The sequence below is a fragment of the Scyliorhinus torazame genome, chromosome 13 (genome assembly GCF_047496885.1).
Source record: "Scyliorhinus torazame isolate Kashiwa2021f chromosome 13, sScyTor2.1, whole genome shotgun sequence".
In the NCBI taxonomy this organism is placed as follows: Eukaryota; Metazoa; Chordata; class Chondrichthyes; order Carcharhiniformes; family Scyliorhinidae; genus Scyliorhinus; species Scyliorhinus torazame.
Window position 1 is genome coordinate 202,254,698 of NC_092719.1, and position 16,226 is coordinate 202,270,923.

Consider the following 16,226-nt stretch of genomic DNA (forward strand, 5'->3'; position numbering starts at 1 on the left):
CTGGGAATCGAACCTGGGACCCTGGAGCTGTGAAGTAACAGTGCTAACCGCTGTGCTACCCTATTTCAGGACTAACAAGGTAGCACACTCCAGTTATTTTGCATGGAATCACCACTCATTTAAGTGATCTCAATGAGTTGTTGTACTCTCAATCCTCTCTGTTGCATAAATCTGAATAACATTTCAGCCAATCTATTCCACACCCTGTCGAGGTGCAGCCACTATTTACCACCACGCGGTTAAATGAATGCGAGACTAAAGCTTCTTGTGACTGGTACAGTTCCTTAAGACAGATCATTACCATCATCTTCAGCCTCTGAATTCTCTATGTCCTGCATCATTTCGAGAACACTGCTGCAGTTCATCACGCAATGATATTTTGTATCACGCCTGCAGCACCTGTTAATTTAGAGTGTCCAATTCTTTTTCTTTCCAATCAATGGGCAATTTAGCGTGGCCAATCCACCTGCCCTGCACATCTTTGGGGTTGTGGGGGTGAGACCCACGAAGACACGGGGAGAATGTGCAAACTCCACACGGATAGTGACCCGGGGCAGTGTTTGGATCCAGGTCCTCGGCGCTGTGAGGCAGCAGTGCTAACTACTGCACCGCCTTTCCAGGAGCACCTGAGAACATTTCCCTGGACATTCCTGGGATTCATTCTTGTCATATTGCTGCTCCAATCTTGGATTGGATTGGATTTGTTTATTGTCACGTGTACCAAGGTACAGTGAAAAGTATTTTTCTGCGAGCAGCTCAACAGATCATTAAGTACATGAGAAGAAAAGGGAATAAAAGAAAATACATAATAGGGCAACACAACATATACAATGTAACTACATAAGCACTGGCATCGGATGAACCATACAGGATGTAGTGTTAATGAGGTCAGTCCATAAGAGGGTCATTTAGGAGTCTGGTGACAGTGGGGAAGAAACTGGTTTTGAGTCTGTTCGTGCGTGTTCTCAGACTTCTGTATCTCCTGCCCGATGGAAAACGTTGGACGAGTGAGTAAGCCGGGTGGGAGGGATCTTTGATTATGCTGCCCGCTTTCCCCAGGCAGCGGGAGGTGCAGATGGAGTCAATGGATGGGAGGCAGGTTCGTGTGATGGACTGGGCGGTGTTCACGACTCTCTGAAGTTTCTTGCGGTCCTGGGCCGAGCAGTTGCCATACCAGGCAGTGATGCAGCCCGATAGGATGCTTTCTATGGTGCATCTGTAAAAGTTGGTAAGGGTTAATGTGGACATGCCGAATTTCCTTAGTTTCCTGAGGAAGTATAGGCGCTGTTGTGCTTTCTTGGTGGTAGCGTCGACGTGGGTGGACCAGTACAGATTTGTCATCTTGTCATCTGATGTGGTATCCAGATCTGCTAAAAGTGCTTTCATTCTAATTCCTTTTGTTAATAATGTTTCCTTTGTAGGGACGCCGGCATCCGGCTTCCGGATTATCTCGAAATGCCGCAATAATTGGGACCTCCATTCTTTCGGGCATGACCGAATTGTCCCATTTGTGCCATTGAGGCTGCTGGAAATGTCTGCTTCCCCAGGAATATTTTTGAAGGCAGCACATCTGTGCCAAAAAGTAGTCTCTTTCTGAGAGCTGAACCCCAGTTAAGAACAGGTGCCTGTCGAGATGTGACACCTGAGCCCAATCCAGTAGTTTACATGTGAGCACCAAACATGGAGGGCACAATTTAGCGCCCGACTTGGTGACGCGACGAGGTCATTGAATCTCGCGAGAGGCCTCGCGTGATATTCGCGATGCTCGAAATGTCTTGCTAGATTCAATGGAATCTCATGAGGTGCCATCATCGGGATCTCACCCTCGCTGCACGATATCCAGGTTAGCATATTACGTGAGCCTCGCCTGGGAGACCTCGCCTGGATGCCGTTTAGCACTGGTTTCCACAAATGTGGACCAGGCATAATGGCACCTGGGGGGGGGGAGGCTCCTAGAGCATTCAAGACCCGCAGGTGGTCGGGGACAGGGCAGGATGGAATCCTGGGACTCTTGCTGGCACCTGGGCATCTTGGCACTGCATGCCTGGCACCTTGGCACTGACACTCGGGCACCCCGGCAGTGACCCCTGGCTCTGGGCACCTTGGGCAGCACTGTCAGGGTGCCAGGATAGCAATGCCAATGTGTCCAGGTGCCAGTGCCAGGGATAGGACCCGGGGGTGCCTTGCCCTTAAGGAGATGGGGTGAGGGGGGGCCGAGGACCCTGTAAGAGGTAGGTTGAGTGCAGTAGTGGGGTCTGGCGGCCATGGTGGAGTGGCTAAGGGGGGGGTTGAAAGATTGGGGAGGCCTTTATAAGTGGTGCCCCAATCCGCGTGTTGGCTTCTTGCACTGGCGAGCTAATGTAAGTGTGGCCCCGCCAAGGCCAAAGAAAACCAGCAAAGTGCCGTTAAATAGCGGTGGAAAGACCTCGCGAAGCGCACTCGAAACGGGACACTGTTTGTGTTCCGTTTAATTGCGCCTGGGATCTCCAAATTGAACTTCTGCAATTGTCTATACACTCTGTTAGAGCCCATAATATATTAACTATATATAATAACTGTCCATCTTCCAAAATCTTTCAAAGTCTGACCATGCATCGTAAATATTCAAATTGATCCTCAGTATCCAACAGACGGGCATTTAGCGCGCAAAATACTTTGCTTCTCATCTTACTTTCGTTAGGAAGCGAGCATGCCAAGGCCATACTTTTCTTCCTCTTCGGTAGGGACCTAACCTGTGTCCACATATCCACTTCATAAGGTTCAGACTCTGAGGACGGCAGTGTGTAGTCAAATCCTGACAATTTACACTTGTTTTACACATTCCTCACAAAAGCTAATCTGCTTGTAATCGTCTGTCATAAAACAAACTCGTGGTCTGCAACCTTCACCACCATGTAAAACCTCGTACCACCAGTTGTTGAAGGAGGAGACCCAAAGTCAATCTTTAAGATTCACTCCCAGAGTGAAACATTATAAAAGTATAGCTCCTAACTCTACATTACACCGCCAGTGTCAATAAGTGTCTGTTATGCTCCTTTGAAGTATCGCTAAACAAATAAACAATCTCTATAAAGGAGTACTTGCAGTTTTGTCTCTTTATTCCATTTGGTTACACAATAAACCAATTAACTAATGATCAACCTTTTGAAAGGGGTACTATAACTTAAAACAAAAGCTTCAGTGAAAACTTTTGGGGGATGATGATGCACTCCCGGCAGAACCCGCTGGTGACAGAAGGCCTCAGATGTGCCAGTGGACACCACATGCTCGCTCTCCCGGGACACTCAGACGCTGACGTCACCATGGAACAGAGGCAGGCAGTCAGGTCAAGCAACACCCTCAACCACCCGCTGCCTGGAACAGAAAGCGGGACCTCCAACAGTGCAGAGCCTCCTCAGTCCATAAAACCAGAAGACGTAGAAGCAGAATGAGGCCATTCAGCCCATTGATTCTTCTCCAATCAATGAAATCATGACTGATCTGATGTGATAATCCTCAACTCCACCTTCCCGCCTCATCTCCATAATCCTCGCTTCCCTTCCTGATTAAAAATCTGTCTCAATACTGCACTTGAGTGTCAGCCTGGATAGCATGCTGAAGTCAGACTGGAACGTATAACGTCTGACTCAGAGGCAAAGGTACTACCCACTGTTTACAAATCACTGTAATGAGGCCCCCCTCTCCCCCCACCCCACCCTGCACCACCTGGAGACAACCTGAATTAATGCAATCAATAGAGGGGTGGGACATACTCTGACAAGGTTGGATGTGTTTGACTATCTTTAGATTTTTTGCACAAAGTAAGCTTTTTTGAAGGAGTTGAAGGAGAACAGTTTGAGGCCAAAGGGTTTACTACATTCTCTTACTAATAAAGGCTCCCGGTTGATGTTGTGCAGGTCCAGCGAGACGATATAGTCCTTGGTGCCCACGTACATACGGTCATGATCTTCGTCCATCAGCAGAATGCGGTAGTCAGTGGTGTTCTGCAGGAGAGTGTAGTGGCGCGCTGTGTTCGAATGCTGTAGTTCTGTAGGGTGAGAAGGGAAAAGACACATTCAGAAAACAGGGGCTAACTGAAAAACCAAAGTGCACAATTGAGAGCCACTGAAGAGAGAGATTGGGAACAGTAATGCTTTCACCTTGAGCAAACAATCCGTCTTACAGTGTACTAGAACCGTCTGACAATTTATTTTGACAGCAACATCAGGCATCAAAATGAAACACCCTCAACCTAGCTCGGGGCAGGAAAGCCATATATTAAGGGTGAACTGCTGCCATTGTTGCCTGGAGCAATTGTACAGGAAATTAGGTTTATAGATTTCCATTGTCTCTAACTCTCAGCACTGACAGGCACATCAGGGCAATCACCAATACAGAGGAATGTATGGTTAGGGGTTGATGCCCTGCAGTAGTTAACTGAAGTTAAGGCCTAGTGTAGTGTAGTCTTTAAGCAAAGTTGGGTTCAGGGTGTTAATTGGACCTTGTCAAGCAGTCATAGAATCATAGAATTTCTACAGTGCAGAAGGAGGCTATTCGGCCCATTGAGTCTGCACCGGCCCTCTGAAAGAGCTCCCTACCTGGACTCAAACCCCACACTATCCCTGTAACCCCACCTAGGGCCAATTTATCATGGCCAATCCACCTAACCTGCACATCTTTGTACTCTAGGAGGAAACCGGAGCTCCCGGTGGAAACTCACGCAGACACGGGGAGAACATACAAACTCCAACAGTCACCCAAGGCAGGAATTGAACCCGGGTCCCTGGCACTTGAAGTGCCAGGGACCCGGATTCAATTCCTGCCTTGGGTGACTGTTGGAGTTTGTATGGTCTCCCCGTGTCTGCGCGAGTTTCCTCCGGGTGCTCCCATGTCACCATAATCCCAGATAAAGTCATGTGTGATGTCCTTCATCTTAAATAAAACTTCGATTTGATATTATTCAAATCAAACAGTAAAAATTACCACAATTTGGAAAGCAGAGAGGTGGAGCTGGTTAGAAGAAAGACATTTGTCTGTATGGGCTGAGGGGCCAGGAGACACAAAGCTAAGGTACTACAGTGCCAGAAGAACACAACAAATAGGAGCAGGAATAGACCACGGGGCCCACCCGGCCTGTCCTGCCGGTCATTACGATAGTGGCTGACTTTAGGCTACAACTCCACTTTCCCGTCTGCTCCCTGTACGCATTGATTCCCTGAGAGACCAAAAACATGGGCGGGATTCTCCGACACCCCCGCCGGGTCGGAGAATCGCCGGGAGCTGGCGTGAATGCCGCCCCCGCCGGTTGCCGAATTCTCCGGCACCGGATATTCGGCGGGGGTGGGAATCGCGCCGCGCCGGTTGGCGGGGCCCCCGGCGATTCTCTGGCCCGCGATGGGCCGAAGTCCGGCTGCTGGAATGCCTGTCCCGCCGGCGAGAATCAAACCACCTCTCTTTCCGGCGGGACAAGGCGGCGCGGGCGGGCTCCGGGGTCCTGGGGGGAGCGTGGGGCGATTTGGCCCTGGGGGGTGCCCCCACGGTGGCCTGGCCCGCGGGCGGGCCTGTGCCGTGGGGGCACTCTTTTCCATCCGCCTTCGCCATGGTCTTCACTATGGCGGAGGCGGAAGAGACCCCCTCCACTGCGCATGCGCGGGGATGCCGTGAGCGGCCGCTGACGCTCCCGCGCATGCGCCGCACGGCAAAGTCAGTTTCGCGCCAGCTGGCGGGGCACCAAAGGCCTTTCCCGCCAGCCCCTCAAGGTTAGGGCTCGGCCCCTCAAGATGCGGAGGATTACGCACCTTTGGGGCGGCGCGATGCCGGACTGATTCGCGCCGTTTTTGGCGCTGGTCGGCGGACATCGCGCCGATTGCGGAGAATCCCGCCCCATGTCTATCAGGGTGATAAGTTTACATTGGTTGTTCTCACTATAAATGTACACAGAAGGATTTTGAATTACCACAAAGTCTGAGCCCAGCAGAAAGTGCCAACTGGTCAGTGGGAGCAGGACTGCAGGCTTTAGAAAGTTGTCTCTGGGAACCCAAAGGAACGGTCCTTGGCGGTTAAGTAATTCCTTGGGGGCAGCCTTGGGAGAACATCGTGCTTGGGGTAGAGGCGGAAAGCTGAGGCAGGTGAGTCCCAGGGTTTCAAACCAGGAGCTGCACTTCTCTTATTCCTGACAAACCCAGTAATGAAAACAGATCCAAAATAGATTAATTTCTATACCTTTCCTTGCCCTGGATGCATTGTCATGTTTTACTGGCAGATCTGGCACTGGGGTGGACAATAATATTTAGTTAAAATAGCGGCGGGGACCCACTTTGTATATAATCATGCCACCTTCACCATGATTCAGAAAACATGCAGGGCTAAAGAGGCAGGGAGGCTGCAGTGCATTGGGAACTCGCCACCCACTCATCGAAGAGTTCAGGCTGAGAATCCAGGTTACTGTGTTTCTGTGGGGGGGTTTGTCAATCAGAAAATAATAGGTCTGCATTTCCACGGGGGTCAGTCACTCGCCCAGTATTATGTGGGGTCAGTCAATCATTTTACAATATGGCTCTGTGTTACGGTGGGGTCAGCCTGCAATAGCTCCGTGTTACTGGAGGTCAGTGAAGTCACACAGTAATGGAGGCTATATGTTACAGCCCATTCACAAATGTGTCCCTGTTTTTAAAGGGCCTCTGACACTGGGTCTTCCTTGCGAGAAGTTAATTAGAATTCCTTTCACCTGTTTTGTGCCTATAAGCTGTGTGATTTCCCCTTTAAAGTCATCACTCAGTTGTAAATACCCTGCAGGTTCAGAGAGGAAGTTTCAGTTGCATAAACATACCTTGCACAGCAGCTAATAGCGATGATAATAATTATTATTACTTGCATTACATCCATCATACTTTCACCAAATAACTCATTATAGTGGAACCAGAGAGCTACAAGATGTTGTGAGCAAGCCTGTGTAAGCTGCACACATGAATGAGAGCTTTGTTGTGTAGCCTTTTGCTTCAAAGAAAAAACAGGATTTTTAACCCTGCAATTTAGGTCAAGTTAGAAATATAAACAATATATTTTTGCTCAATAAAAATGAGGCTTTGACGCACACAGGCTACGGGCTTGCTCCTCTGACGGTTCAGTTGGTAACTGTGGCACGGGGAGTGTAGTATTCAGCCTCACAGACTAGGCCGGGCCCTGGTTTTGCAATGGGGTTGGCAGTTGGAGGTGGGTGACCCAAGGTAAGGAAGTGGGGAGAAACGCTGCAGCTGCTGACCGCTATCTGGAGATTGCCAACCCTTCAGGATAGTTCTGGAGACTGCAGGCAACCCAAGGGAGAGGAAGAAATTACCATAGGATCGTGACCGAACAAATGAGTGAACCGCGTGGTTGGAAGCCTGCTGGACGACCAGCCACTGGAGCACGGGACAACTGGGGGGTCAGAGCTGTAAGCCTCTGGGAATATGTCCAACTGGAGTTGGCAATTCTACTTTGACTCCACCTGAATCGAGGACATTTTAAAAATCTGTCTACCACCACAAATAACCCCACTAGCAAGTTGGAAACAATAAGGACCCAAGAAGCAGTTCCGAGATTATTCGGTATTACAACCTGACTAGACATATAAAATGGTGGTGATTCCTCCCTCAGACACAATTGAGAATAAAATCTTTGAAGCATCGTGTATGCCGAGCTGAATTCTCCGGTCCCAAAGCCGCCTGTTTCTCGGTGCCACCCCAGGCCAGCGGGAAACCTGCCGGGGAGAGGGGGGGGGGGGGTGGGGAGTGAATGGCAATGGCCGGAGAATTCCAGTCGTTGCATTCAGCTGATTGAAATGGAGCTGTCTGTGCTTTCAAATGCCGTAATATTTTGAAACTGCGTGGACTCGTAATCGTTTTTGAAAAAAGCTAGTTGTTACTTGCCAATCTTCCTGATATTGCATGTAACAGGTGGTTGGCAAAGGAAACAGCGACGACAGGAGGGAACACCTTTCTGTATGTGCGTGGTTAGGGTCTGGAATTAACTTTCTGAGAGTGTGGTGGAGACAGATTCAATCATGGCATTCAAAGGAGACTTGGATCATGATCTGAAGAGAGAAGGTTTATGGGGCTGTAAGGAAAAGACAGCGGAATGGGACGAGACGCGTTGCACCTGCAGAGGACCCGCACAGACATGATGCTCCAAATGGCCTCCAAACTGTGATTCGATGTTAATGAATGCTGAGGGAAGGAGGGTGAGGGTCAATTAGATCAGGGGACGGGGTGGCACATGGCGCAGTGGTTAACACTGGGACTGCGGCGCTGAGGACCCGGGTTCGAATCCCGGCCCTGGGCTCACTGTCCGTGTGGAGTTTGCACATTCTCCCCGTGTCTGCGAGGGTTTCACCCCCACAACCCAAAAATGTGCAGGTTAGGTGGACTGGCCACGCTAAATTGCCCCTCAATCGGAAAAATAAATAATTGGGTACTCTAAATTTTTTTTTTTTAAATTAGATCAGGGGACAGAGATGTAGCTCAATCCTAATTTAACATTGCATGTAGAATCCTTGAAGTTCCATTATTAAACTTATCCACCCACATTTGAAATGGACAGAGCCTATTTTAAAATGATTGTGTGGCCATGCCACCCTCTGCCAGTGTGATGGCACCTCCATTGTCAGAAATGTCTAATTACAGTGTGATAGGTTTACATGACATGTACAGACATTGGAGGCTAGGATGTGCAGACCTCAGATCGTCAGTATATCGTAACAATTAAAAGTTATCAGAGCAGAAATTATGCCTTCTCTATAAAACTGAGTTATATTTAGAACGTTTCCTGCAGGCATTAATGTCATTCAGGCTCAGAACTTGAATCCAAGTTCTTGGCATCTTGCGGAGAATTTTAGTTCTTCCCAATCTGACCTCATTTCTGCTCTGTGCATTGTCTGAAGCTTATCATTTAATTTAGTAACAGTCGTGGAGCCAACAGTGTTGCACAGGCATGAAACTCCCTTCCGCCCTTTAATTTTGAACAGTATTCAAAGAGAGGGAGAACTTTCCATCTTCCCAGCCTTGGTCTCAGACTCGTGCTCAGACCTCGGAAGTCTAGAGAGAGAGAGAGAGAGAGAGCAAGGAATATTTCTCCCTTTCTAAAGGACCAACGATCAGACTCGAGACCGAGAGGTGAAAGGGCAGCATTCGAGCACACTGTACCAGTCAGTCACCCATCAGCGAGGGGGGTAGAGAAATAGAGGAGACTTTCATCCACTCTGTCTGGGTTACATTCAAACCCAAGTCCCAGAGGTGAAAGGTGAGCGTTCTCATACATTGTGTCACCCAGCGCCTCTATTTTCACAGCTGAGAATTGGCTGTGGTCTCCTAATACAAAACAAATTTGTCTCAGAGGAACTGTGGCATCCAGTATATTCTTTGGTGGCTTTGTATTTATTTTCACAGGTTAGCAAAAGTGGTAGGGAAGGGAGGTGTCTTTCCTCACTCTAAGACCTCCTTTATTACCCCCTTTCAGCTCTAATCAAGTGTATTGAGTGAGAGCGAGGGGAATGTAAACTGAAGACTATTCAGGTGAATACCAGCATAAAACATTATAGATGTTTGTGGCTTGAAGTTACCTCATGTAATTATTTGCTGAACACTTATCTGGTAGGTGACCCTACATTTCATGTTCTCATTTATAATGTACAATCACAATTTTTTAATCTCACAGACAAAAGCAGAAATATGCTCCCTCACATCAGGGGTCACTGCGGCTACAATTACTGTCAAAACATAAAGCCTCTCACAGAACGAGGGAGATAGCAAGCGCACCATAAATTCCAGGCAGGCCTCCAGCTCCCTTTATCGTCTGCACACTTTTTATATTAATTTGTTTGAATAAAGTCTGTGAAAGCATGGTGTCAGACGGAGAAGAAGCACCAAAGCGATGTGCCATTGACCTTTCCAATATCTGCAGAGTGACCTCCCTCTTTCTGCTGAGCTGCTCTTCAGCTTTGGAGCTTTGAAGGCTCGACAGAGAAGGCTGTCACTCTCTTTGTTAGCATGTACACACTCGCTGAATTCATTCCTCATTCAGACTCCACCGCCTGCTACAATCCTGAATGTACTCCAAGAACCCACTCCCCCGAATTTGCACAGATACAGGTAAACCAAGTGTACTCCGTGTACATGCTTCCAACATTGCACTTTCGGTTTGGGCTCCTCAGACATGGACGAGGGGTTTTCATCCTGCTCCACGGAATGGACACTGAACCAGAAGTAGAGCTTGGAGGCCCCCAAGGCAAAGAGTGAGGCTTACTGGCGAGAGATGCAGTGGTATTTGTCAAGGCTCACCCTGAGCACCTCTGTGATCATCATAGAATTTACAGTGTAGAAGGAGGCCATTCGGCCCATTGAGTCTGCACCGGCTCTTGGAAAGAGCACCCTAGCCAAGGTCAACACCTCCACCCTATCCCCATAACCCAGTAACCCCACCCAACACTAAGGGCAATTTTGGACACTAAGGCCAATCCACCTAACCTGCACATCTTTGGACTGTGGGAGGAAACCGGAGCACCCGGAGGAAACCCACGCAGACACAGGGAGAACGTGCACAGAGAGACTCCGCACAGACAGTGACCCAAGCCGGGAATCGAACCTGGGACCCTGGAGCTGTGAAGCAATTGTTCTAACCACTATGCTACCGTGCTGCCCTAATGCCGTGATGCAGGACTTGTTCCCAGGGATACACACTGAGACAAACATCAACTGCTGCTGGAGGGTCATCAACTCGGTAAAAGAAGCTCTTTGGTCTGCCCGAAACTTGCTGATCTTCCAGTGAAAGGAATCGTCCTCGACCGAGTGTTGCAGACTGGCACATTCCAAGGTCTAGGACTACGTGCTGAGGGACCCACTCCAGCTTGGGGCAGCCGCCACCAAGGCACTATGGGGAAAGTGCACTCTGTGAGGCATTACAGCAAATGTACACCTAGGGGCTGGTAACCATAGGACTGTGTGCTTAACCCAAATTGGATGTAACTGTATTGAAGCACCGCAGAGTGCAACATGGCCGTTGTATCTAAGTGAACAGAATTGTACTCTCTGTAACGAAAATATTGAAATGTTTGCAATGTTCTCATTACTGAATTGAAGCACCTCAGAGCACATCTTGATCTCTGGAGAAAATATGAACACCACTGCACTTTTTTGTTGTGACAATTTGAAATGTTTCATAATGTCTCTTTCAGACATTTTATGAATAAAGTATATTTTTGCAAAAAAAGTCTCTCTTTAAAAGGTGCCCTTACGGCGAATATCTCTCTTTAAAATATGGCACTGATGTCGAGCATTCCTCTTTAAATCACCCACTAAAATGGTTCATCAGTGACATTGACTGTTCGAGGATTGACAGCTTAGTTGTAGGATCACCTGGGTCAGTTCTCTATTATGGCACAATGTGTCAATATTAGACAGAGAACAAAGGGCTGAGAGACCCTGTAACTATAACTAATTTACAAAGGACAGGAACTCAACCTTTCTTGTATTTCTCGGGTCTAATGATACTGGGAGAGTGTCTGCTATTCCAATTTCCCGGAGCCCTAATCCAAACCTTGGGTGGTGCTGCACAGCTGGTGAAACCCTAGCTCTGGGCACAGGTGTGGAGGCTGGCAGAATCTGGAAATCTATTCACCGAGCCCTTTAATCCCCACAAAAACCACAATTCCCAGTGGCAGGAGCACAAATCCTTCCTGGAAGGGTAGCACCACCTGTACCAGAGGTTGGGGAGTGTGTGTGTGTGTGTGTGTGTGTGGGGGGGGTTATGCTTACAGACCCTATGGTGGCCGAGGCTGCCTCGTTTTGATCACAAAATTGATGTTGCGGACTGCGCCAGGAACAGATGGCACGCACCTTTTCTGAGAGGAGGCTGGGGAGGGGAACAAAGCTATTTTGTATGAAACAGTTCGAAACACAAAAGGAAATAGGTACAGGAAGCTGCCGAGGGTCACAATGTTTAATTGTCACTTACATCCCACACGCGCACTGGTGTAAGAGGATCCCCGCGACAATTAGTATCAAAACAAGAGGTTTGTTTGCACACGGCAGCTCATATTCACTGGAAACTGCGCTGAGATTACCACCTCACTTAAGTCACAACCTGACTATACCCCTGAACAGGAGCAGTGAGACAAGACAATTGTTCCTTCCATCCGGGCTGCTTTCAGGATCCAAATCGTTCGGGTGAAACTTCGAGCACAGCACACCATGGAAATTTGTGCCAGATATGGAGAGAGGAAAGAGAGACTTTCATTCCCGTCTCTGTGATGGAACCTGATCCCACTTTCCAGAGCGGAAACTAAATACTCAGCTCTCATCCCCTGTGCCACCCAGTTTCCCCAATCAGAGAGTGGAGGCCTTTGTCCTTCACCCTGGCCTGAATTTGAACCCAGGATGCCAGGGGTGAAAGGGTAATATTCTCCTGCTCTCCACCACCCGGTAAAGTGCAACAGCAAATTTTCTGCTCGACTCCTTTGTAACATTTGACACCTGATCAAGTCTGGGTTCAATACTGACAGGTCTAAATGTGAGCACAGACAAGGGCATAATGAGCTTTACTGGACTCAACACCCTGGAGTTCACTTCTCTGTAACATACGGATTAAGGAGCGGTAGTTTAAAGTGTTTGGCTGATTCTATTTCTTTTTAAAAATGTTACATTGGAGTAAATTGTGTTGACACTCATTGTCACATCACTTGCACAAAATAGTGATAGCTTCGACTTTGTGAGATATTATGAGATGGGCGATAGTGAATCAGTATACATTTTTACAACACAAGTTGCGTTTGTATAGCACCTTTTGAAGCACAAAGATGTCAAAAAAGATGCTTCATAGGATCGATTCCAGACAAAATGAAACACGCAAATATTAGGACATGTAACTGAATGTTTGGTCAAAGAGAACATCTTACGGTTTAAGGAACATCTTAACGGAGGTGGCGGAGGTACAGAAGGGAGGAGGGTCAGGGAGGGAATTTCAAAGCTTATTGTTTTGAGAATCCCTCCTGATTTTCAGTTCCGTTTCACACACACAGTTTACAGCCTCGCCCACAGTTAATGTTCTCGATGGTGGTAAAAGGCACAGGCCTATTCTGGTTCTTTCTTTTCCCTGAACGATGCCACAATGTGCAAAACATTTAAAGACCATTGACTCCTTACTGAGTTGGAAGGTCGATGGAGCAGGGTGGGGGAAACAAATTGATTGGCAGGATTGAATGGTATTCAATACTCACCGTGTAGTCATATCTGCCCTTTAAGCACCATCCATTTCAGTGCAGTTCTTGAATTCTTCTCTACATGAGGCTCCTCACAAAGAAGCTTTGGCCGGGGAATATACTGATACTGCTTTTTGCTTACTGCTGATAAACAGGGGTCGTGTGGCCTCAAAATATATGAATAGGGACAGGTTTTTGAAGGGTGTGAGGAGGAGAAGGAGGAGTTGTGAATGTTACATAATAAAAAGGATTACATTTTCATATTGCAGAAGAAAGAGACAAGCTGTCAAAGATTTTTGCCATGCACTCAGGACGGATGTAAGAATGTCAAATGTCAAAGGCTACCGCAATCTACATTAGATAAGAAAAGATTGCTGATTGGTTGTCAACTTGACTCTGATTGGTTAACGCAATTAATTGCCATGCAAAGTGCACCAGGAAACTATTGGCGGCGATTTTCTGGCCCCATTCCCCACGGACACAAATCCTGTTATGGCCGCTAACCCTTGTGAGAAGGCCATGATGTGATTTGCTCTGGGGAGATCTCACTGTGAGATCTTCCCTGGCCCCTGCCAGTGACGTAACCGAGGGCGTGAACCTGACTACCATGCATTTGAATGGCTTTTAATATTCAAAAATGGCTTTACGCCAATGTTTCCGGGTTCACCATAAGTTGCGCCCGCTGGCATGGAATCACTGCAGGGTTCCAAAAACGGACACCAGTCTTGATGACCATGCTGGGGGCTCAGAGGTGAGTGTAGCCTCACCGTCATGGTGAAAGATATGGCTGAGCAGTGCCCTGTGGATGAAACACATTGGTTTTCAGTCAGTACCGGACACTCTTGCCATTTTTGAGAAAATTGCTTTTCGTTATTTCCAAAAAGGTGAAATGCCTGGGCATGTTCCTTTTGTCTGCAGAGGTCAAGTATAAATATTTTCAGTTCACTGCAGTACTGAGGCAATTGATGTGGGGTCTTTTCGGCACCAGATGGTGTAACAGTTGGAGGCCAAGAGGAGACCACAATTGCAGTGTGGAGTGAATGTGCCACATGAGTAGACAAGTGCATACTGACCACCTATCTTAACAGGTTATTGCATGGTGGTGCCAATTCCTATGTAGTTACCTGATGGGCAATTCCAACCAAACAGCATGTGGAATGACTTTTAGTGTCCCCGGTGCAAATTTCCTGGTTTACATAGAACTTAGAACATACAGTGCAGAAGGAGGCCATTCGGCCAATCTAGTCTGCACCGACCAACTTAAGCCCTCACTTCCACCCTATCCCCGTAACCCAATAATCCCGTCTAACCTTTTTTGGACACTAATGGCAATTTTAGCATGCCCAATCCAACTAACCTGCACGTCTTTGGACAGTGAGAGGAAACCGGAGCACCCAGAGGAAAACCACGCAGAGACGGGGAGAACGTGCAGACTCCGCACAGACGGTGACCCAGTGGGGAAGCGAACCTGTGACCCTGGCGATGTGAAGCCACAGTGCTAGCCACTTGTGCTACCGTACTGCCCTTTGATTGGTGCATTACAGATAGAGACAGACACCAGAAGCAAAGACTTAGCAACACAGGGAAATGAGGATAAACGTGAGTTGAATGGCCAGTGACACAGAACGTAAGAGTAAGCTCCCTCTGTTCAGCAGAGGAATGATTCAGTAACCCATTGCTTGCAGGGCCTTTAAACTTGGGAAACAGGATTACAGAATCTCCTCTGATCTGTAGCACTGGTCATTATAAATAACAATGGCACAAATGTCTTTGTGCAGGCTTCCTATGTTTGCAATTTCCAGTGAAATCACACACACACACACACACACACACACACACACACACATGTGAAGTGCACTATTTGATGAGAAAAGTTCACAGATGCAGTTTCAATGTCATTTACATAAAGCAGTCAGAGCAATTCCTAGCACACAGTGATATAACCCGCGACATATCATGTGACATCTTCTCAAAGTGAATATCTATCTGTATCAATGGTGCTCAGGTGGAGATGGTTAACAGCTTCAGGTTCTAGGTATAACTATCCACCCACATCGATGCTACGACCAAGGAAGCACAACAGCGTCTATACTTCTTCAGGAAATTAAGGAAATTTGGCATGTCCATAACAACTCTGACCAATTTCTCTAGATGTACCATAGAAAGCATCCTATCTTAGGCAGAATTAGGCCACTCGGCCCATAGAGTCTGGTCCGCCATTCAATCATGGCTGATATTTTCTCATCCCCATTCTCCTGCCTTCTCCCCATAACCCCTGATCCCCTTATTAATCAAGAACCTATCTATCTCTGTCTGAAAGACATTCAGTGATTTGGCCTGCACAGCCTTCTGCTGCAAAGAATTCCACAGATTCACCACCCTCTGGCTGAAGAAATTCCTCCTCATCTCTGTTTTAAAGGATTGTCCCTTCAGTATGAGATAGTGTCCTCTGGTTCTAGTTTTTCCTACAAGTGGAAACATCCTCTCCAGGTCCACTCTATCCAGGCCTCGCAGTATCCTGTAATTTTCAGTAAGATCCCCCCTCATCCTTCTAAACTCCAACGAGTACAGACCCAGAGTCCTCAACCGTTCCTCATACGACAAGCAATTCATTCCAGGGATCATTCTTGTGAACCTCCTCTGGACCTTTCCAAGGCCAGCGCGTCCTTCCTTAGATACGGGGCCCCAAACTGCTCACAATACTCCAAATGGGGTCTGACCAGAGCCTCATACAACCTCAGAAGTACATCCCTGGTCTTGCCTTCTAGGCCTCTTGACATGAATGTTAACATTGCATTTGCCTTCCTAACTGCTGATTGAACCTGCACGTTAACCATGAGGGAATCGTGAACAAGGAAACAGCTCTATGAGCTTTGATGACCTCCTTCTATGTCACAATGACCTAATGACCTACATTCAAACAGGTAGTGCAGGTTTGAGGTTGTGGTAAAGGCTGCTTGGTAGCAAAGAGAAGCTTCCTTATAGGTGAGAGAAAAACAAGAAATGTTTCTACGCAATC

At 47.7% G+C, this 16,226-nt stretch overlaps 1 protein-coding gene across 1 annotated transcript in view; it reads right to left on the minus strand.

Moving 5' to 3' along the window:
- LOC140388540 (semaphorin-3F-like) overlaps positions 1 to 4,026 on the minus strand; it is a 135,234-nt gene extending 131,208 nt beyond the window's left edge. Inside the window, exon 1 of the mRNA XM_072472912.1 lies at positions 3,867 to 4,026. Within this exon, the coding sequence (XP_072329013.1) occupies positions 3,867 to 3,956 (90 nt within the window). The 5' untranslated portion in view covers positions 3,957 to 4,026. The remainder of the gene's footprint in view (positions 1 to 3,866) is intronic.
- Between the last annotated feature and the right edge of the window lie 12,200 nt (positions 4,027 to 16,226).